This window comes from Clarias gariepinus, chromosome 2 (assembly GCF_024256425.1).
Source record: "Clarias gariepinus isolate MV-2021 ecotype Netherlands chromosome 2, CGAR_prim_01v2, whole genome shotgun sequence".
NCBI lineage: Eukaryota > Metazoa > Chordata > Actinopteri > Siluriformes > Clariidae > Clarias > Clarias gariepinus.
This window is the reverse complement of record NC_071101.1, coordinates 26535597-26560024: the sequence shown is the minus strand read 5'-3', so window position 1 is coordinate 26560024 and position 24428 is coordinate 26535597. Positions and strand designations below refer to the sequence as shown.

The following is a 24428-nucleotide window of genomic DNA, read 5'->3' as shown; positions in this document are numbered from 1 at the left end:
AGTTTTTGCTGATGAAGAATCCTGTTGTGAAATCTAGCTTTGTCCAGCCTGCCAATGTTAACCGTACAAGGTCAGAAAAAGCACACACCATACATAATCAACCTATCAGTTAATATAATCTAGATCAAATAAAAATCTCTGGCTAAAGGAAAAACAGACCTGAGGGATCTCAACTAGGTTTTCATTTAAGAGCTGGCTCCTGGGAATTAAAACATCAGGATTTTCTAATTCTTAATTAACTTTAGTATATTGTCTTTTCTGTTTGGTTATTTGGCTTGGCAGTCAAAGTTAACAAGAGTCCTAGGCTTTTAATGATGGAAGACACTGTATTCTTCTGGACCTTCAATGCTGCTTATATTTTAGGTACCCTACCTCAGACAATTCATTCTCACAAGGCTAACAGCAGTCCTTTGACCTAATGCTCTGAAATTGCATTAGAACTGGGACTGCAACGATTTAAATCTACAGAAGTTACCACAAGAAACCTTTGGGTCAAAAGATTAGTGGAAATGGAATGCAATTTCTTCAGCACTCATTTCATTGAACATTAAAACATTGTACAGTCAGTGTTATAAAAACAATTCCAGAAATCACTGATATTTATTTTAAATAATATAAAAAATAACACTTCACATACATCCTAAAAGGATAAACAAAACAGCAGTTTAAACAAGCATTAATGCAACAATGCGTTGATATTTTAAAGTAACATTATAGTCAGTAAGTATAACAGTCTCCATTTTAAACGATGGCATTATCTGTTTCAATGAAATGACATTTTTTAATCGATTGCAGTACTATTTAAAAAAAAAATCTTATAAATTGAAAGACTCAGCTTAGTTTAGGTAATTATTTATCTACACATACCATGTACAGAAGTATAATCTTTTTGATCATAGAGTCTTTGATTTATGAATATATACTTAAAAATTAGGGAGGAATTCCTTGCTTTTTTTCCTCATATTTCTTTTTGAATTCTTGAAATGTACTGGTGCCTGATGTGTTTGGTATGGTAGAGGTAGGTTTGAGGCACTTTTTCTTCCTTGGGCTGTCACACCAAGTACCTACCAGGGTAAAATATGAAACAAACAGATTATACATTATACATGTACTTTTTTATAATTTTTATTAATATTATTAATAATAATAACAACTACAATAATAATAATAATAATAATAATAATAACCTGACATATTCCATGGCCTTTTCATCTGCACCACAGGTTGAACTTCTGTGGCTAGTAATGAAACAGAAAAATACGTCATTACGTAAAATATTAGTAACCATGAAACCTAAGCCTCTTAGAAAGTAAAAACAGTGCTTAAAATATGCAAACTTACTGCTATCTGTACTTGCAGATCGATTGACTTGAAGTACTGTTTGATATGAAGATGAAGTATCATCTGATATGTTGAAAGATTCTGGCAGAACATTGAAATTTAAAGCTGAACCCGGGTTTAATTTATGTTTACTTGTATTAATAGTCTGAGCTGGAAAAGATGACTTCATCAGTTTACTTGCATTATTTGCATAATTCCATCTCTTGCTCAAGTTAAATGATGCTAACATTTTTTTTCGTTTCAGCTTCCTAATTCTATCGTTTCTGGTACAAAGTTCTTTCCTCCTGGATTTTTTCTTGGACTGACGGATAGCTGTATTTCTCTGTTTGTCAGCTGATGCTTCAGACAAATGTTTTTGTGCATCTTCTTTACATGATGGAAAAGTAGTGCTCTTAGTAAGCACTGCTGTTTTTATAACAGAGGTATCAGCAGCATTTTTATGTTTCTGATTCTTTGATTTTCTGTTAGTAGACATTTTTAATGGCACATGGGTCTTCTTCCAGGAATTCCAAACTTGCTGTTTAGAAGTCTGGCTTTTGGTACTGTTGGAGTACTCATTCCCTCCAGAATCTATTCTTACATTAATTGTTTCTGGGGGGAGATGCACTGTATCCGATGATGTGACCACAGATATATTTTTCTTATGTCTTAGTTGTGATGTGCCAAATAATGCAAGATTTATTCGTGTATTTCCTCTCTTGAACTCTGGCGTTGTAATCCCTTCGTGTCTGCAATGTTTTCTGACTGATGTGGACTCATGCGAAGAACTTGCTCTAGGTGTTTCCATCAATTGCTCTGACACGGTGTTCATCAATTTAAGTACATCTTCAGAGTTTGTGATTACATCCACAATCTTCATCTCATCCATGCTGGAATCATCATCATCATCATTATCATCATCAATTGATGAGGTAACAGATTTTTTTCCAGTCATGCTTCTGTATCCAAGTCTTTTTTTTGCTCGTCTTTTATCTCTCAATACAGATGTCTCAGTATCATTAAGGTTACAAGTTTTTTTGAAAGAATGCCTGTGCTTGTTCACTTTTACCTTCTTTACACCTTTCCCTGAGGTTTCAGCATGATGGCCAAGTTCTGCTTTTTTCTCACAATTGCAATGTCCACCATTTCTATAGCCCAAAATTTGAAACCATTTAGCAAGACAACAGTAGTTCTCCACCTGACTATTGATTAGAATTTTACTTTGTCTTTCATCAGATTTAATTTCAGTACCCATAATCTTTTTATCCTGGTCAAATAATTCCACAGTGGATGGACCCTTGCTGCTTTTCGAAATCTGTGCATCTGCTTTCAGTATGTTATTCACTTCTTCATCTTGCTCCAGAGGAACAAAACTTCTATCTTTCTCTAGTGGAAGGATGGTCATCTCCTCAGAAATGCAGTCTGTATATCCATCTTTGTCCATCACAGGAGTCAAGTCTGTGGTAGGAAGCAAATTCCCTGGTGTCATAGAGATCTCACCCACATCTGATGATTGTGTATTTAAAGACACGCTCAAAGGAGGCTCATTTTCACCTACTGTTTTATTTTGTTTCTCCATTTGCACTTCTTTGCTTAGCACATTGTTCACAGCCATACTAATTTGTCCTTCCATCTCTCTGACAATACATTTATTTTCAACAGTCATGACCACTTGCTCTTTTTCTGCAATTCTGTCAGCTTTAACACTGAAACGCTTTTGATGCTCAGGTGGTAATAGTTTGCTCTGTTTTTCTCCTCCACGAAGTGCCTCATCAGATACCTTTGCCATCTCATTTGAAGGCTTATAAACGTTTTCCATTTCTTTAACTGGCATTTCCTGGTTAGCAACTTTTGGTTCAGGCTGCAAAGTCGCGAAGGATGATAGACGGTCATGTCCCTTGTCAAGCTCGTAGAGCTCCTCACTGAGATTTAGCCAAGATGATGTATAAACCGTCTTGGGTGGTACAATGCCATGTTCTAATATGTGAAATCTTGATGCAACTTCTTTTAGTGTCTCTTTTGAAACTGCCTGGAATATTACAGAATCTTTTCTTCCACAGTGATGTTCGACTTCTTTCATGATGTTAATATAAATGTCTGACTTTGCTGCACTGCAAAAGTTTTGATAATGTCCATTCCAATACAACTTTACTATCTCACTGGAGATGTCATTGCAAGGTATGTTTTTCTGGTATCCTTTTTGTATCTGCTCCATGTCAGTCACCAAACTGCGCAACCTCTGAAGAGTCCATTCATTTACATGTATGGCAGACAACTTATCCAATCTAACATCCATTGTAGTTTCATTATGTCTCCATGTAACTGTACAGTTATCAACAGTGGGATATGGCTGTGCTGTCAACTTTGACTCACTACTTACACTTTTAACAGTGGCCAATGATAATCTTTGACTCTGACCAGGAAATGTGGTATTTTCAGCAGGTCTCATCACATGAGTGGCTAGTACTGGTGCTCCCTTTGTTTGAGGTGTATTATCATTCAAGGTTTTTACACAACTTTCATTTTTTCTTGACTGTACCATATGTGAAATGTAAGATTGAGGTCTATTTTTATTTGGTACAAATCTTGTATCAAGGACTCCCTCCTTTACTTTGTTCACATTATTTGAAAATGTATCACCTGCCACAACATCTTGAGTCAATGGTGTAACAACAGCAATAGCTTTCTGAGACATGAGCTTCTGCTGATGTACATCTTTAGACATATAAGCATTTTCTTGACACATTTGGATTGTTTGAGTTGGTGCCAAAATAACACCAAAATGCTGAACATCAGTGGACAATCCCTGACCGATAGCATTCTTAGGTAAACTATTCACAGTCTTCAAATGCTGCTGCTGATTGGATAGACTGTTCTTCCAGTTTCCATTGAGATTATTACTATTCACAACAATCATATGTTGCAGAGACTGTGGTGTCATATTTGTGGTCATTGAGGCAGAAGATGCATTTTGCTGTTCGAAGGAAGAAGAACTTAACAGAACTGGACCTTTCTGAAGTTTCTTACTTCCTCCAGAGGTTACTGTCAGTTTATCATTCGAAGAGAAATGTTTCAAATCATGTTGAGGATAGTTTTGTCTCTGGAGAGATGCTGTACAACAAGGATTTCTACTCTGTCCAGTCTGTCCTTTAACTGACACCATAGACTGTCGTAAGCAAGATTCGTTATTACTTTGATGGTATGCCAAGGTCCGTGTGTTGCTGATTTGAACTCTTTGTGATAAATGTGTCCAGTCATGTCCAAATGCTGTTGGTCCTTCATAGGCCTTTGGAATGGTGTCCAGAGTTACTGTTATGTTATTAGCTGTCCCGCTCAGATGATTAGATGTGCAAACGCCAGAGCCCCCAAGCTTGTCCATTGTTTGGGAAAATAATCCAGTTTGCAAAATTTTCTGATGCAAATTGCAACATCATATGTTGAAGCAAGCTGAAAGAGAAAACATGAAATAGATTTTTTTGTAAAAATTTAAACAATTACAACAAAAAACTAGTAAGGAAAAATGCTTACATAAATAATTGTATTCTTACAACAACAACAACAAAAAAAAAAAGACATAGCACATAACACGTTTTCTATAAAACATCTCCTTTAGCTTGGTTACTTAAGTAATATAACAGGAAAGGGGGTGCTGTTGTGCTCATTATCAGCAGAGCTGTACCGTGGTCATAGGAATGTGGTTCAATCAGCATTTATCATTAGCAGATTATAATTTGTTTATTTAACTAGTTATTTTTACAGACAGAAGATGCATTTTAGTGTTCAAAGGAAGAAAATTAAACTCTTGCTTCAGAAAGGTTCAGTTCTTACCATACTGTACTCGTTCCAGAGGTTAATGGCAGTCTATTATTTGAAGAGAAATGTTTCAAATCATGTTGAAGATATGAGAAATGCTGTACAACCATGGATTTCTACTCTGTCCATGAACTGTTACCCTAGATTGTTTTAAGTAAGATTTATTATTGTTTTAGAGGATCATCTGTGACTGGTTTTGAATGTGTGATTGGTTTTCAATGTGTATTTTGGAAGGTAGCTGCTCTCTCTACAGTATGGCAGACTGTACAAAACTACTGTCACCAATGGTGTGACTGAACATTTTGTAATTCAGTGTAATTAATGACTATAGAACACCGGGGCTACATACAATACTTGGGAGTCATACATATAGTTAAACTAGTCTAAGTATGCATCAATGACATGAAAAGAGTTTGTAGAAATAAAAGGTTAAAGCTAAAAATAAGCTGATCAGCTTGAATTTAATCAGTGGTTTTATTATTTTAGGTTGTAGGGCATGTACATGTCTGCCTGCCTTGCCTAACTTATTAATACAAAGAAATAAAATTTTGTATCTCACGTCTTGCTCGTGCCAAGTTGTACATCTTTCGTTGTCAGCGAACACACTCAATCATTCAGCCAAATACATTAAGTTTTGCCTTAAAATGGCTCCAAAAGTTAAAACTCACTTAAACCACTGAAATGCTGTTATTTCAGCAGTAAAAATATTAAATAATCCTCCTAAAAATAATTAGTTAGCTTTTCTAAATAATATCTATTGGTGCAGGTGTTTGTTTAAATTTTGTTTACAAGTAGCTTATTAGGAGCTTATTTTAAAGTAGACTATTAAATCCGGCACATAAATGTTCATAACATTGCTTTTACTTAACATTATGATTAGCGCGCATAATAGTGCTTCTGAATAATACTGTATATGCAGCTGTTGTCACAGGAACATCAAGCTGCTTGGAGATAGTCTTATAGGCTAACATGTATCATTTTTCTTCTAATTATTTAAGACAACATTCTCCTTAGCTTCCTGTGGTGCACATTCAGTGTGCTACACACAATAATGCCAAACACAGTGACTACTTTTCAAACTTTAGTTTAGTAATTATTTTTTATCTTCTCTAGGGGTAACATCATTTTTGTCCCATCCAGTTTCATTAGATCATGTTTTAGAAAAGTTGTTACAGGCTAAAGAGCTATTTGTTTTCCTTTGAAAAAAATGTTTTATATGCACACTGTAAAACATGTCTGTGTGTGTCAAAATCGTAATGAAAATCGAAATCGCAATATTGTTTAAAAAAAATTGTGATAGGTTTCTTTTGACCATATCACGCAGCCCTACTGTGCACACCGCACAACTCTGCCTAGCATCCTGCTTGCCAATGTCCAGTCACTGGAAAACAAGCTTGATGACCACAGGGCCAGGGTAAATTTCCAGAGAGACATTCAGGACTGCAATTTCCTCTGCCTTACTGAGACATTCCAGACCACTGCATCCAGCCGGCAAAGTCGCCGCAGTAACAGAACACGGGAATCAGGGGAGTCAAGGAAGCCGTGTGTTTAATGGTGAACAGCAGCTGGTGCAACAACGCAAGCATTGTTCCTCTCATACGCTCCTGCACACCCAACCTGGAAATATTGACTATCAAATGTCTTCTTTTTTAATTTCCTCTGGAGTATACATAAGTCATAATCAGCGCCATTTATATTCGACCACAAGTAGACATGGACACTGCAAGCTCCAAGACGCACTCACACAGTGCCAGACATGACACCAGGATGCTGCGCTTATTGTGTTGGGGAACTTTAACAGCGCCAACCTCGAACAGGAAGCGCCAAACTTTTATTAGCACATCACCTGCCCCACCAGGGGTAAAGAAACACTGGACTATCATTACACAACATAGACAGCTACACGGCACAATCTTAGCCCAGCTTGGGAAATTCTTCCAGGCCATCCTACTCATGCCAAAATCAAACAGGAAGCTCCGGCTCAGAGGGAGGTCATGCGCTAGACTGACCAATCGGTGGCCGTTTTACAGGATGCAATCGATGACGCATACTGGGACATGTTACGCCACAGCTCTGATGACAACACGGATGTCATCTATAGAAGTGGTTGTGGGATTCATCTGGAAACTAGGGATGATCTCATGCAAAAAACGACCATCAGAACATTTTACTACCTAACACACTGGATCAATTGCAGTTTGCTTACCGCCAAAACCACTCAATTGATGATGTAATTTCTCACCTCCTTCATACATCACTAACTCACCTGGACACTGGAAAGGGGGATTATGCTAAAATGCTTTTTGCCGAATACAGTTCAGCATTTGACACTATAATTCTCTCCACACTCACCACCAAGTTGGAGCAGCTGGGACTCAGCCCATGGCAGACCACAGGCTGTAATATGTTTCATAACCCCCCCAGGGTTGTCCTCTGATCCCCTGCTGTACTCATTGTACATGTATGACTACATGGCCACTACCAACTACATCACCCTTAAGTCTGCTGACGACACAGTTGTGGTCAAACTGTTCTCTGACAAAAATGAGACTACCGCCCTGGAGGAGATTATGAATTTAGAGAACTGGTGGCAGTGGAACAACCTACTCCTTAACAGCAAGACAAAGAAGCTGATAGTGGACTTCAGTACAATGCAGGAGAGGAAATACCAGACCCCCATGATGAACAAGAGCCCATCATGCTGTCCACTCAGTAAAGAGAGTGGACAGCTTCACATCACCATGTTCATATCAAGCAGGATCTGTCATGGTCCACCATCAACAGCGTTGTGAAAAAGGCCCAGCAGTGTCTTTACCACCTCAGACGCTTGAGGGACTTTCACCTGCCCTCTTAGAAACTTCTACTTCAGAACGTTAAGCTGTAAAAGATGTTTTTGTATAATTATTTATTTTAATGTGTGTGTTATGCGCTAAAATGCTACATTGCAATCTAGTTTGGGAACAGGACCATGCAGTTCTTAGAGGTGCGATCAGCTAAGCACATCATCCGGATCAAGCTTCCTGAGCTGCACTCAATCTACAACAAGTGGTACTGGACCAAGCCAGGAAGATCATGAAGGACCTCAGCTACCCCAACAATAGACTGTTCTCACTGTTGCAGTCAGGAAAGAGATTCTGCTCCCTGAAGGCCAACACAGAATGACTGAGGAGAAGCTTCTTCTCACAGTCTATATAGACTCTCAACCAGAACTCCACATAGGACTCAACTGACTGGACTTGTTATGTTTCCTCCACACATGTGTTGGAACACACCAAAACCAACAACTTTGAACATTTGCACATCGCACAGGACTGAAGTACAGAAACATATACTGTATGTTGCACATTATATACATTTAAACGTAAAGAACTACTAATGCAACCACGGGGGGCGCAATCCAGTGTCTTCTTGTGCCAGTCCCAAGTCTGGATAACTGCAGAGGGTTGTGTCAAGAAGGGCATCCGACGTAAAAACATTTGCCAAATCAATGATGCGAATCACAAATATTAGTTAAAAAAGACTGCCACTGGTGCTGTTGACCTACAGGGTGCCGGTGGAAATTGGGCTACTGTTGGTCGAAAAAGGAGAGGAGGAAGGCGTGTTCGAAAGCAGAGAGAGAAAAGGAAAGGCCAGAGTTTAGGAGTCACAGTAGGGACTTTGAATGTTGGGACTGACAGGGAAGGCAAGAGAGTTGGTTGATATGATGCAGAGAAGGAAGGTGGATATACTGTGCATCTAGGAGACCAGGTGGAAAGGTAGCAAGGCTAGAAGCTTAGGATCAGGGTTCAAAGTGTTTTACCATGGTGTGCATAGAAATAATTAAGGAATCATCCTGAAAGAGGAGTTTGTTAGGAATGTTTTAGAGGTTAAAAGAGTATCAGACAGGTTGATGAGTATGAAGCTGGATATTGAAGGGTTGTTAATGTTAAATGTTGTTAGTGGTAATGCCCCACAGGTAGGATGTGAGTTAGAAAAAAAGGAGCCAATCTGGAGTGAGTTAGATAAAGTGATGCAGAGCATCCCCAGAGGTGATAGAGTGGTGATTGGTGCAGACTTCAATAACCATGTTGGGGAAGCGAACAGAGGTGAGAGGTCTTCAGGACAGGAATGTAGAAAAACAGATGGTGGTGGACTTTGCAAAGAGGATGGAAATGGCAGGCTTTCTTCCAGAAGAGGCAGGAACATAGGGTGACATATAAGAGTGGAGGCAGAAGTACTCAGGTATACTACATCTTGTGTCAACGTTGTAATCTGAAAGAGATTAGTGACTGCAAAGTGTTGGTAGGGAAAAGTGTAGCCAGACAACACAGAATGGTGGTGTGTAAAATAACCCTGGTGGTGAGGAAGGTGAAGAGGACAAAGGCAGAGCAGAGGACAAAGTGGTGGAAGCTGAGAAAGGAAGAATGTTGTGTAGTCTTCAGGGAGGAGTTAAGACAGGCTATGGGTGGTCAGAAGGTGCTTTTAGTTGACTGGACAAATACAGCTAATGTGATCAGGGAAACAGGTAGGAGGGTACTTTGTGTATCATCAGGTAAGGCAAAAGTGGACGAGGAGACTTGGTGGTGGAACGAGGAAGTCCAGAAGTGTATACAGGGAAAGAGGCTAGCTAAGAAGAAGTGGGACTCTGAGAGGACTGAAGAGAGTAGACAGAAGTACAGGGAGATGCAGCGTAAGGTGATGGTAGTGGTGGCAAAGGCCAAACAAAGAGCATATGAGGACTTGAATGCTAGATTGGATAGTAGGGAGGGTGAGGTGGATCTGTACAGGTTGGCGAGGCAGAAAGATAGAGATGGGAAGGACGTGCAGCAGGTTAAAGTGATTGAAGATAGAGATGGAAATGTACGGACAGATGCCAGGAGGGTAATGGGAAGATGGAAGGAGTACTTTAAAGAGTTGATGAATAAGGAAAACGAAAGTGAACAAAGAATAGAAGAGGTGACTGTTGGTGAGCAGAAAGTAGCAAATATTAGCAAAAGTGAGGTGAGAAGGGCATAGAAGAGGATGAAGAGTGGAAAGGCTGTTGGTCCTGATGGCATACCCGTGTAGGTATGGAAGTGCTTAGGAAAGGTGGCAGTAGAGTTTCTAACTAGTTTGTTTAACAAGATCTTGGAGAGTGAGAGGATTTCAGAAAAATGGAGGAGAAGTGTATTGGTGGCGATTTTTAGGAACAAGGGAGATGTGGCAATTACAGAGGCATAAAGCTAATGAGGCATACAATAAAGCTGTGGGAAAGAGTAGTGGAAGCTAGGTTAAGGGCAGAGGTGAGCATTTGTGACAGCAATATGGTTTCATGCCTAGAAAGAGTACATCAGATGCAGTATTTGCTTTGGGGATGCTGGTGGAGAAGTACAGAGAGAGTAATAAGGACTTGCATTGTGTCTTTGTAGATTTAGAGAAGGCGTACGACAGGGTGCCGAGAGAGGAGCTGTAAGACAGTGGTGAGAAGTGCTGTAGGTGTGACAGAAGAGTTCACGGTGGAGGTGGGTCTGCATCAAGGATCAGCTCTAAGCCCCTTTTTGTTTGCTCTGGTGATGGACAGGATGACAGATGGGGTTAGACCTGAGTGTTCATAGACTATGATGTTTGCAGATGACATTTTGCTTTGTAGCGAGAGCAGGGAACAGGTGGAAGAAAATTTGGAGAGGTGGAGATATGCTCTGGAAAGCAGAGGAATTAAGGTTAGCCGCAGTAAGACGGAATACATGTGTGTAAATGAGAGGAACCCAAGAGGATCGGTGAGGCTACAGGGAGCAGAGGTAAAGAAGGTGCAGCACTTTAAGTATTTAGGGTCAATAGTTCAGAGAACTAATTTTAGGTGTGTTGTGCGATAAGAGTATCAGCGAGAATGAAAGGAAAGGTGTACAGGACAGTGGTGAGACCAGCAATGCTCTATGGCTTAGAGACAGTGGCACTGAAGAAAAGACAGGAGGCAGAGTTGGAGGTAGCAGAGCTGAAGATGTTGAGGTTCTCCTTGGGAGTGACAAGGATGGATAGGATCAAGAATGAGTTCATCAAAGGGACAACCCATGTTAGATGTTTTGGAGATAAAGTCAGAGAGGCCAGATTAAGGTGGTTTGGACATGTTCAGAGAAGAGATTGTGAATATATCGGTAGAAGGATGCTGAGGTTTGAACTGCCAGACAGGAGGTCTAGAGGAAGACCAAAGAGGAGATTTATGGAACACACCAAAACCAAGGACATGAGAGAGGACGTGAGAAAACCAAGGACATGAGAGAGGACGTGAGAGAGGACATGAAGTTATTTGGTGTGAGAGAAGAGGATGCAGAGGATAAGGTTAGCTAGAGGCAGATGATTCGCTGTGGCGACCCCTGAAACGGAACAGCCGAAAGACAAAGAAAACACATAAAGAACTACTCCTGCACTACTGCACTTTAGAGATGGAAAATACCACTGCTGCTCATCATTTCATTTCACACTCCAAGACCACCCTGTACTACTGCTGTCTGCACATTGTATATTCCACATACTTTATACAGTTCTAACTTTTTACATATACTTACATTCTTTTTTTTATATATTTTACATATTTCTACTTTATTTTACATTATTGTAACAAAATTGTGGATTTTATATTTCATTCTTTCCCAATTTTTCTTTAGTATTTTGCTTATTTCCTTACATTCGTGTAAGCATTTCACTGCACATCATACTGTGTATGATTGTGTATGTGACGAGTAAATAATTTAATTTAAAACCATCACTTACAGTCAAAATTAAAGCTGATTGTATTATTGAAACAGGTGCTGTCGTGGAAACTCAGGCTTTGGCTTCAGAAGATAACGACTTTATTTCGCTGTTCAACAAATATTAAATATTCATAAAATACTCATTCTATACAATGGAATTCATTCAATATGCAGTTATGTCATATGCAACAGCTAGGTTTCCTTAAGCTTCCCTGTTCTATGTATATCTCAAATTCCTGTGCAAGCACATTCCAGGAGACCTTATATGTTTAGCTTCGCACGCACATCTCAGATCTACTGTCGATTATATCCCAATGGGGTACCTTTTATTCCTTAAAAATAAGTAAAATCACATAAAAACCAAATAAAAATTATTCCCATACTGCGTTGGTACACTGAATTTCAGTTAATGAAGTTTGTATGTTGCATTCTGACTCTTGGGATAGCACTATGTATAATGACTGATAATTTTGATTCCATAAGAACTCAAAATCCATTTAATAAGAGTTATTGTGCTGAAATTTTTCCACAGATAATCGTAGTCGCTAATGACTAGTAAGTATACTTTGATCAACAAGAATTTATTACTATCTGGACAATAAACTGGATTACAACTGACTATATCAGTATCTAACTAACTACTGCACTAAATGCACTATATCTTGTTAACACAAATATTTCCAGTGTACCGGAGCACCACCCCCCTTCTCGGTTACTCAGACCACATATCTGTTGCTAATTCTAGTATCCGGACTGCTGAGGCAGTTAAAAGCCTGGCCAACAAGATGCATCTTGGTCTTTTTTTGGGCATACTGATTGGCACATGTTTAGAGAAGTTGCAACAAATGGCAACTTAATTAACTTGGAGAAGTACACAAGTCAGTGACTAGCTATATCAGCAAGTGTGCTGATGTCATCACTGTCTCCAAGACTATCCACACACGATGCAACCACAAATCATGGTTGATTGCAGAGGGGTGAGTGCTGCTAAAAACCTGAGTTTCTGCCTTCACAGCCATCAGACCAGCAAAAAACACACGCAAAATCCACAACCACTTCTAGATCAAAAGTTCATGTGGCAAGGCATTCAGACCTTTACTAACTATAGTCCTGCTCCCATTTTCCTGAGCATCACCACCACCATTGTCTATGTACCCAAGAGATCTCCAGTGTCCTGCCTCAATGACTACCATCACATTACACTCACACACACACCATCATAGTGCTTTTAGTAAGCTCATCATGGGACACATAAAGACCCTGCTGCCCACTTACTGGACCCCCTGTAGTTTATGTATCGTCTGCCATTCCCACCAACCTCCATCTTCCACTGACATACACGGACAAAGAGGACACATGTTTGAATGTGGCTGTTTGACTTGGCATTTAACATCATTCCAGACTACATGATCAAAAATCCTTCTGGGCTCCCTCTGCAACTGGATCAGACTGGAAGACCTTAGGTAGGCTAGATCAGGCATAGCATCTCTAGTATTTCCACAATGAGCACTAGGGACCCCAGGGTTGTGTACTCAGTCCACTGCTGTTCACTCTGCAATGCACAGCTTGAACCACATCAAGTTTGCCACTGACACATTTGTGGTGGGTGTTATCAACAAAAATAACAAATTAGCATACAGAGTCGAGGCACTGCAGCAAATTTACTAGGGCTGTATCGCTGCCTGGTTTGGGAACTGCATAGTCTCATATCATAAGGCTATGCAGCACATAGTGTGCACAACTAAGAAAAACATTGGGGTCCCTCTTCCCTCCTCAAAGATACTAACACCTTATGCTGCAACTGCCAATCCACTAACATTGCAGATGACCATGCACCTCTCATACAAATCTTTTACCTTTGTGACATCATGAAAAATGAACTGTAGCGATACAACTAGAGGTACAACTAGACTCCATAACAGTCGGTATGTTTACATCAACATCATCAACAGTTAGTTGTTATTTAAAAGACATGGAGGTCAGCTGTTCTGGAATAGTTCTTGTAAGAACAGTATTGTCAAGCACATTTGGGTCAATGACGTGACGCCCCCTTTTTCTGTCCGGGTTAATTTTATTTTGCAGAAAAAAACTAAAAAATACAAAAACAAGGCGACCGTCCGGCCTTGACTTTTGTTAGGCGAACTGGTTTAAAAACACTTTAAATCAACTTAAAAATATCCCTTTTCCTAGTTGGCATAATTTCAAACATGTTTTACATCCATTGACAAAACTATAAAGCATTTGCACATATATTTCTATTATGATATACAAAACGAATGTTGTCCGAATTATGTTGATTCTATTCATATCATCCGGGGCGACCATCAACAAACCACAATTTTGGGACCTTTATTTTGAAAAACCTTTCAAGGATGGGATAGCTGTTTTTTAACTGCTGTATTGTCGAAGTCACTTTAGGTCATCATTTGACCTGTGAATTATAATTTTTTTCCCACAAATCTATATTTTGATAATAAATTTGATAGTGCTTTGTCACTAGAAAAAGCTAGTTTGGTTTTTGAGGCTAACTGTTAGCGTGTTATACTTGAAAACATCATATCAAATATCATGTGGGGCGATCATCTCGGGCGATCAAATATCATGTGGGGCGACCACTGCTGAGTGTTTTAAATGATAGATACATGTCCTAAATTTGTAGTTTTCATGTTCTATACGTCAATTATATATATATATATATATATATATATATATATATATATATATTTATCTTTTTTTTCTAAATTCAGCCATTTTCCATTCCTTTTATAGGGATAAACATTTATTTTTTTGTTGTAGTAGAGTCCTACAGGAAAAATGTAAAAAAAAAAAAAAAAAAAAAAACAACTACACAATGACATTCTATTTATGTGACTATACATGTATTAGTCATTTAAAACAAGTTTTAACCTATTTTACCCATTTTACCTAGATTGCACGATTGACAAGCAAAGAGAAGACTGCTCGTCATAGACAGAAAGTCAACTCCGACCCTGCAGCAAGAGCAGAGTATCTTGCAAGAAAAAGAGAGAGGTAAAGAAAAAAGAGCTTCTGTAGCAGTGAGCTATAGTCAATAGCGCTACAGAGAGTAGGAGACCAGGGTAGATCAAATAAACAGTTTAGACTGTATGCTACAATGAGCTATTAAACATTGGTCACCGAAACAGCTGTTCTCTAAAGAGAGTAGGTTCAGCTGAGAAACGATGTAAACGACTGCAGGCTGAGAAGCATGAATTAAGAAAGCTAAACATAAATCTGAGGAAACAACGTGCATGTCATTCACAAGTTCTGAAGCGTATCTTTCTTGTTACACAGTGTTACTCACGACTCCAGACATCCGTTGATTTCTTTCTCTCTTGTTTTATTTTCAACATCAAAGTACAACGGTTGTTACAGTTTCTTGCATAAATCCACTGTAATCACGACAAGTCGTTTGCTGTGTTCTGTAGCTTTGGTAGATTACAGTTACAACAAACTTATTTTACTGTATCCTTTAGCTTACAGTATCACAGGCTTGTGTTCTCCACACCTTTCTGTATCCTTCCGTGTCTTAACAACAACTTACAACTAACGTATGTGATAGACATGCAGCTACACAACTGTGGAATGATGTCACAGAACAACTTATGAAATGATGTCACAATACAACTTACGAGTATAATACTAAGTGCTTAAACTAATAAACTCAATGGACTTAATGTATAATGCTTAACTAACAAATTAAAATGAAATAAACACAACAACAAATTACAAGATTGAAATATGGCCCTTACAATGAAAAAAAAAAAAAGGAAAGGGCCAGAAAAAGAAACTTATTATTTGTGATATTTGAATGTTGAAAGGTTAATTGAGATGCAAGTAGTGTTCATCCCTGTCCAATAAATCAAAAAGGTTCCAAAAAAGAGATTCTTTACTCAGCTTGAAGCATTTAATGTGTTGCAATGAAAATTATATAATTTTAAATGTTAATGTCCTTCTGATTTGTTATATTTAAATGTTGAAATGTTATTTGAATAAAAAGAGTTAAATTTTCTTTCGTCTTGAACTCTTTTGTGTACATTTTAAATGAAATTTTTATACCTGTGGTTTTCTTATCATTTGGGGCGACCATATGTCATGTGGGGTAACCAACAAATGGCAATACTTACACTAAATTCATAACCAAATATCCATCAGTTTAGCCTCAAATATTAATCAGTGGTATGCTATTGTTGAGTGTGTAATATCTGTATAAATGCTAATTCATTTTTTTTTGCTTTTGAAGTAAAAATCAGTATTGTAACTGGATAATGAGGGAGACTGATATTATAGAATAAACTTGTGAAATAATGGTTTTCATAAAAAAGTGTAAAAACACTAAAATGTCAAATTTTTTTACTTTTCTTTATAAAGGCATGTGTACACTACATTCCAAATGTTTAGAAAATGGTCAAACATATCCATATTTTTGGTATTTTAAAATTGGCTTATTAAAAATAACAGTTCAAAAGGAATTATTGCATATTAATGCCTTCAGCATTGGAAGAATGGAAAAACAATGGAAATGGAAAAATAAATAAAAATCAGAAAAGGAACTTGTATTAGACCAAACACCAGTATACACGATCATCCACAGTCACTAACGAAAACTGATGGGTGAATTGAATAACATTGATTATCACTGTAGAGATAAAAGTGAGCAATCAATCTATCACATTCCAGAACCTTCTCCCAGCCGAATTGCACCATCCTGATAACCCTCTTTCATCTCTGAACTCAAAGCAGGGTCTGTGAAACGTAACCGCAGGAAACTTAACGAAGCATGGAAGCATTGGACAGAAAGCCCACTGTGCCTTTAGCCGCGCTAAAACCAGATGCCTAGAAGTTAACCTCAGCAATTCGGTGAACAAAGGAGACAGTTTTACAGCTTTATCCCGAGTTGAGGGGGGGAAACTACCAAGTCATACAGTTAACACTCTAATTGACCCCAGAACACAGGATGTCTTCCCGTGTTTTCTCCTCTTGCCTCAAAGGTATGAATGAGCGTGCAAGATATGGGATGTGTAATCTCAATTTAAAGCCTTTTTTCAAAGAGTTTTATTTAAAGAACATTGTAAATAGAAAATGGTGTAAATGGAAAATCAATAGTATGAACAGAGCTCATGCGATACTTTATAAAGGTATTAAAAACGCAAATGGGATGGGCCCCACGTAACAGCCCAAACATCGAGCTAACATATGCACAAAGGGGGAACCACGCAGGGCGTGGCTAAGTCCCGCAACCACATCTGATTGGACCAATCACTTGTGGGACGGACCGACTCTGCGGGGGTAAAAAGCCAAAATCCACTCTTTCGTTGCTCTTTCACTGTCTTTGCCTTGTGTTCTGAACTGCAAACAATCGAATCATCCACTCTCTAAGATCTTCAAGGAACTTTATGCAAAACTCAGAAGTCCCGCAATGAAGAATTCTTAGAAGTTGTTTCAGAGCTCCGCCGTCAGTAACCAAATAACCAACACATCGCAAAGGGGTTTCCAGAAAAACGTCAGCCCAGCATCAGAGCACCAACCAATCAGGAACGCCATGATTTTCTACCTCTGAAGGTGAATCACAAAGGAGACCCGCAACACAACGCAAGTAAATAAACAAAGCTTCATACCTTGCTGAAAATTGTTTTTTAATTTAAACAAAACAATTAATAGTTGGACTTGATAGTTTTTAATAAACCGATTATAAAGTCTTAGTTCAAAGAAGCAGAACTAAGAACTAACTAGAGGTGCCCATGTCAAATTATTCTTCTGACAACAGCACTGACAGTTAAGGTGATGGAAAGTGCTACTTGAATACATGTGAGCTACTGCAAGAACGCGCAACAAAAACAGTTTGAGAAACAAAAACAGCCCCAAGGACCTTTTTCAGCAAATGTGGATGATTTGACCCCAAACACAGATACAGACGGGTTATTAAAAGTGAGCTGACAAAGTCTTCCAATCAGGGAATAGGCCTCCCAGAAGGGACAAGCAGCCTTGATCCTGCAGACATGGTAAAAAAAAAGATGGTGGCTTCTTCATGTCTGGTGGTTTATGTCCTCCAACTGCTCTATAACCACTGCTTTCCCATAAAAGTCCACCAAGACTTCTGACTGGTTAACTGGTTAGTGCTCTCACTGTTGGTGTGTCTCTTCAGACTCTAAGAAACTCCCCTCACCACAGAGCACCCCGACAAGGCCCAAGTGCCGCCAGACTGTGCCTTCAGTATATTCTGCTATAAAAGTAGGCATGGTTGCTTAACACAACATTGTCAGCACTTAGTGTGACGTGTACTAAATGTATTGGGAATACCACAGATACAGTTGCTTTAAAAATATTAAAACATTAAAAACATTCATTAACTATTCTATATAATTTATTTGTAGGTGAGTTGCTAACTGTTAACTGTTTATTAAACCTCCCGACCGCATATGGTACACGTCTTAAAAGGTCAGACCTAGATTGCGCAATGGGGGATTTTCCCTTTCACACAGATCTCATATAACCTGTGACTACCTCTGCCAAGGGTTAAATGACTGACAATAATAACCCCAGATTCTGCCTCCATTCTTTTTGTAAAATGCTGCGGTGCATTACGCTGCAATATTCCCGTTCTGAATTGGCTGTGTAAAGGGGTTTTTATATTAAACAATCAGCGTGTGAGCACTCAAAAATCTTGTACCCAAACAGATTTTCGGCCAACACCTGTACCACTTCTAAATCACGGCATTTCTGCTTTTATTCCTCTCACTGATCTTCCTATTGGTGTCGTGCTGGCTCAGAGAAGGTTTGCTATGTGATTCATTCCGTTGTTGATGCTTATGTTTTTGTACTTTATGTTGGGCCTCATACATTGTATTTTTTATGTTACTTGCTATGTAGATGGACATACTATTTTATTTTGTGTCTACTCTTATTAAACATTATTCATACAATCGGTTGAGTCTTTTGGTTATTCATCTACTGCCCTTTATTAAACATGTGGGTGTTGATGTGGATACATCACCACCTTAAAAACACGTGGGTGTTGATGTGGATACACACGTTGCATGTGTGTCCAACACATGTTCCTGTTAATATTATACCTGCTGATGTGGTATTCTGGTACACCTTATCTTTATGTAATTTGCTTTCGTCCTTGGACGCCATATGTTTGTTGTTTATTGGCTCACTTAAGTTTTTCCTCACACTACTTCTATATTATTTTACTAAGATTAACATTCTGTTGATTACATTGCTGCATGCACAAGTATATTTGATTAAACTATGCTTACATATGCACTGATCATTATAGATACCTGGAGCTTTCTGTCCCTATAAAAGATCATGTGTCACCTGTTATTCCTGGATAGAATTGGTTGCGGGTTGTTTATTGTATTGTATTTATAATTGTAGGTTCTTGTTGTGCATGCTGTGTTTTATACACAGCATCAGCTCCCTTTTTGGCCTCTCTGGGCCCAGTCAGTTCCATTGCTGGGCTTGGCCCATCCTGAGCCCAGCCTGCTGGTCCGTGACTGCTTTGGGCCTCTTGGTGGCCTAAGACCGTGCCATTCCTGGATGCCTTGCCCAATATGCACATGAATGGTTGGCATAGGGGCAGATATTGCCTGTGAATTCCGCTGAGGTTCTGACTTCAGTACAGGTTGTCCCACTTGGCTTGCTGGTACAATGATCGCTGCCTAAACCTGGGTGGGCTTTTCCTTCTTTTCATCTTTATCCTTATCCTTGCATTTATGATTTCTCTTCCACTTCTTCTGGAGCATACTCTCATTTTGTCTTCAGTCTCCTTCTTCCGTAATGTCCCTACTAGGCTCCCCTACAACATCAACTGTCTTATTTCTTTCTGCTTTGTTCTTTTTTTTTTTGTTGGATCACCGTCCTTCTGTGTTTTTGTGTAATTCTGGGTACATTCCCATAACAACATGACACAGCACCCTCAAAATAATGACCACAAGGTTACAAAAATACCCATTGTGTTTGTTTTCTAACAGGCCCTTTAGGCTGGGCAACATCTTAAAGCTCTGTATGATGCCATACCCGACAGAGACACAAGCATAAGATAAAGCGCCAGGTGTCGGACTTGGCAGAGACACGAGCACACTTAATGAAGGATTAAAACATGTGTTGGATACACGTGCTACACGTGTATCCAACACATGTCTCAATCATTATATGCCTTTAATCAAGAGCAATGCCTCGTAAAATTATTTACTTAGGCATGTGTGCGTACTCGCAGTTGCGCACACATGTCTAAGTAAGAATATAGACAAATAACCAAAATACACACAATCTGTTTTACGAATAATGAGTTTAATAAGAGTAGACACAAAAATAAACTAGTATGTGCATCTACATAATACCAAACAAAGAGATGCTTACCCATGGTCAGTCTCTTGAGCACTGTAGAATAAACGAGGAAAAACCAGGAATGTATAGTAAAAATATCCACCGCCCTGTCATTTTTATAAACTAAACCAATGAAATGTAAAGATAATGGAAAGGAATTTGCAAGAAAAAGTAATTATAATAAGAAAAGATTTAATCACTTGGTACAGATGATGAAGGGAGTTAGATGACGAGGTAAATGACGAAACTTAATATGGTAGAAAAAACAAACATAATGGGTGAATTCTTTTAGAAAGTTCGATTATAATGGGTTGAAACTTCAGTAAGGAATGGAAAAAGAAGTACAGAGGATGGGACAAGGTGTGCATCCCTCTTCTTGAAAACTGTATATAATTAACCTGCATGTAACTGTCAGACAGTCTGCTCTTGATAATGCTTGGATTTACAACCTAAGCATTACAAGTGCCTCTCACTTGGGTTTTATTGCTGCAATAAATCCTGCCTACTTTATCCAGATCTGCGCAGAGTCCTAAGTCATTCTTTGGTCCTTCTTGACTAGAGATACCTTAATTAAAAATATTAAACAAATGCTGTAACATTAACAAGTGGGAGAAAAATCTCCCACATCATCCCAGCATTTCTAGTATGCTACGCTAATAAAATCTAGTGTGCAAAAAAAATTGTAGGACAATTCAAGTTGACCATACAGATGGACAACAAGCTTACACTTGTTCTTTGCTTAGTACAGGCCAATAATTTAATCATTTTAAAAAATAATAGCATCTTTTCCATGACCAATGGATGTTTAAGTAATGAAAAGTTCACTACATCAGTTAGGGTTACAAGTTGCCAACTTAAACAGATTATTTTATTAAATAAATTGGATAAGCACAGAATGGGTCATTAAAATAATGTTCCCAAATTATACATAAAGTTTAAATTTTCAATTAGGAATACCTACAAAGCACAATGTCATATTTAGTTATACAGAAATCAGCCATAATATTAAAGCCCAAAACAGCTCTGACTCCTTGGGGCATCACTCCACAAGACCTCTGAAGGTATGCTGTGGAATCTGGCATAAAGATGTGAGCATCAACATAAAGTTGTCCAGCCTCTATGGACCAGACTTGTTTGTCCATCACATTCCATTCCACATTAAATTAAATAAAAAAATTGATTCAGTTATGATCGCAATTCTTTTGTGTGAGTATTTAGGTATTGTCACACTGACTCCTAAAAAAATAGAGATGAACCGGTCGGTCAGCCAGTGACCAGGCTTGGCTGGTTTTAATTTTGATTGGTCATGACCGGTGATCGGCTAATCAGCCTCAGATATAAACAATTCTGTTTCGAGTGCAGAAGCTTTCAAGCAGTGCAACAGAAAAACATTTTTAAAATGTCAACGTTTCTTTATAATCCTATGCGTAGGCATTTTCATTGCATCTGATGTTGTAATGATCACTCTAAGGTCAGTCTAAGGTTATGTTTCCAGAAGATTACAGCTTTTATTATTAAGCAATAACAGCCAGAGTTAGTCTGCAAAGCAACTGCCTGGAACATGTCTTCCCCATTATATACAGTATGCTTTGACCCCCCAAAAATTCCACTAAACATTCTAACACCTCCCCCCAACATCTGTTTCTTATTTGGGGTCCCTCTTGAGCACACAAACAGTGGGAACACACTTTCTAGGCCCAGCTTACTTTCCCATATAAAGTTACATTTCACTAAACACACGTTGGAAACACAAATAGCTACAACAGTTCATACACATCATACTGTAACGTGTGTACACACTAGCTAAAAGAGGTTACTGTATATATCCATGTTGAGTCTACTTGATTCTTTAAAGCCTAAATTATTCGACAGAGGTAGGAGTTGTTTATTTGCCAAATTTGTTTAGAAATAATAATAATTGTAGCAAATGAGAGAGATATAAGCTGCTCAGTAAAATTTGATTACTGAGCTTAAATTACTTATTTGTAGTTGTATTTGTATTGTTATATATGTATATGTTATAAGGAACAAGCTACATTTATTTAGCCGTTAAACTATTTTAAAAGGTTTAAAATTGTGAGAAAATATAGGGGAAATGTAATATATCGGGACATTTATAAAAATCATACTCCCCATACTTATAGAATCGCACCCAGATATCATGATAATATCATATGGAGTGGTGACTATTCTCGTAATTCCCATCCATTCTCTGATACCTTTCTATCACAGCTAGCATTCATTTTATTTCTTTCAATTTGTGCTACACTGGCTTCTCTATGGGTTCGGACCAGAAGGACTCGCCCTCACTCCCCACGTGCACAAATGAGCTTTAGGTGCCCATTATCCTGTCACCAGTTTACTGGTATATAATTGATAATCAATGTTATTGATTTAACCTGGCGATAGCGTTAACGTGAAGGGTGAGTGATGTATACTCCTTTATCCACAATGGCAAGAGATCTACAAACAGCTTTAAAACGCCAACTTTGATTCCATGGGCACCAGGAAGGTAAACACGCCTCACCTATTTCAGTGCTGCTCCTCAACAATACTTTCAAGTTCCAAACTCAAGTTTTGTAGCTGTGGGATTATTTTCTTCCTGACCACTTGCACTGACTTAACTAGCTTTTTATATTATAAAAACAAATAAAAAAAAAAAACAAGCAGACTGGATCAATATTACAAGCTAAGCTAATACAGTAACCCAGAGTAAAGTGAAGCACCAACTCATCTCTACATCCTTTTACACGCAGTCTCCTCCCTGGGTGCGGCAAAAAATTTCCCAAAACTTTCCGCCTACTGTGTGTTTTTTTTTTTTTTAAGCTTTTCTTTTCTTTTTTTTCAACTACGACCCTTTTTAGTTGTCTTTCACCCAGTCAAGTTTGTTTCTAACTTTCCAGAGGAGGGTCTGGTGGTTGAGACTTCCCTGTTTACACACCCCTCTCTTTCCCATGATCTGTACTGCATTATATTATATTTTATGCCGCTCATGCAGGATTCTTAAGGTATATAAAAAGCATAACGCTAACGTTAAATAACTGTAACCTGGACTGTAACATATAATTCCACACAGCCTACCCCTCCGAATAAAACGCTCACGTTATGTGAAATATTTTGATGATTTCTCGTGACGAAGATGAAGCAGCATTGATACGGATGATACGTAGAAAATGCTGCAGCTAACGTTAAAACACAAAGGCCACTGTCTCTACTCAAACGTACAGTTGCATTGGAAAAAGCAACAAGAGCTGCAGCGATGGGTTTCTCATATTATAATTTAAAATTCTAAAAAAAAAAATTAAAAACACGTGCGCAAAAAAGTATTTCACGCTACCGTATTAAAATATTTTAGTAGAATAATCTACATGAGCCTACATACCTTAGAAAAAGCCCCAGAGACCCATGTTTGGAAGTTTTCACCGGTTTCGAGAATATAACCGACAGACGAACCGTTTCTTCTTCACCTCCTCAGGCAACCTAAACGCTACTGACGACTGTTACTGCCTCTTACAGCTTAAATGTGGTACTTCATTACTTCAGGCAACAGTTTTTTTGTAGTTAAATTGTTAAGGTTTTCAATAAGGTAGTTTCTTCCTTCCGTTCCACAGTGCACGTAAACATTACTCCCTACACTCTATTCAATAAATGTCTGTTAATTAAACTTTCCCCCGTCCATTTCCCGCCCTGTGAAAGTTACACCATTCAAGAATGATACTGTTAGGCATTGGAAAAGATGTGTATTAAAAACTTTTTTTCATGGAACCAACCACTTAAATTTCTGATAATATTATAGTACTGATTTCACCGTGGGTGGTGTAGTGGTAAGCACTGTAGCCTTGCACCTCCAGGGTCCGGGTTCGATTCCTGGCCAGGCTCGTTTCCCGTCTCTGTGTGCATGGTGTTTGCATGTTCTCCCCGTTCTTGGTGGGTTTCCTCCTGGTACTCCGGTTTTCTCCCACAGTTTAAAGACCAGCAGGTTAGGCTAATTGGTGTTCCCAAAGTAGTGTGTGAATGAGTGTGTGTGTGTGTGTGTGTGTGTGTGCCCTGATGGATTGGCAACTGTACAAGGTGTACCACGCCTCATGCCCTAAGTCTACTGTGATAGGCTCCAGGTCCCCGCGACCCTGAATACAGGATAAAGCGGTATAGAAAAAGATGAGAGAGTGAGTGATTTCAGCATTGATGAATGGATGGAAAGATCCCCTGCATCCCTTGATGGACATCACTTTGCAA

At 38.6% G+C, this 24428-nt stretch overlaps 1 protein-coding gene across 2 annotated transcripts; it reads right to left on the bottom strand.

Moving 5' to 3' along the window:
* Positions 1–608: 608 nt before the first annotated feature.
* On the bottom strand, positions 609–23673 carry si:ch211-106e7.2 (uncharacterized). 2 transcript variants are annotated; one of them, XM_053514436.1, is made up of 5 exons: positions 23575–23623; positions 20226–20246; positions 1342–4767; positions 1188–1238; positions 609–1064 (listed from the first exon to the last, which is right to left on the bottom strand). In XM_053514436.1, exons 3-5 carry the CDS (start codon positions 4697–4699, stop codon positions 931–933), a joined length of 3543 nt encoding a protein of 1180 aa, XP_053370411.1. In that variant the 5' UTR covers positions 4700–4767; positions 20226–20246; positions 23575–23623; the 3' UTR covers positions 609–930. The 2 variants fall into 2 exon arrangements, with proteins under 2 accessions (XP_053370411.1, XP_053370420.1); XM_053514445.1 differs by lacking the exon at positions 20226–20246 and having other exon boundaries at positions 23575–23673.
* Positions 23674–24428: the final 755 nt, after the last annotated feature.

Bases quoted from the DNA above. Each gene is read 5' to 3' on its own strand.
- si:ch211-106e7.2 (XM_053514445.1), bottom strand. From the start codon at position 4,699: ATGGACAAGCTTGGGGGCTCTGGCGTTTGCACATCTAATCATCTGAGC. The intron at 1,239-1,341 runs GTAAGTTTGCAT...TTTCATTACTAG, and splicing joins ATCTGCAAGTACAGATAGCA to CCACAGAAGTTCAACCTGTG. The intron at 1,065-1,187 runs GTTATTATTATT...TTACCCTGGTAG, and splicing joins AAGGCCATGGAATATGTCAG to GTACTTGGTGTGACAGCCCA.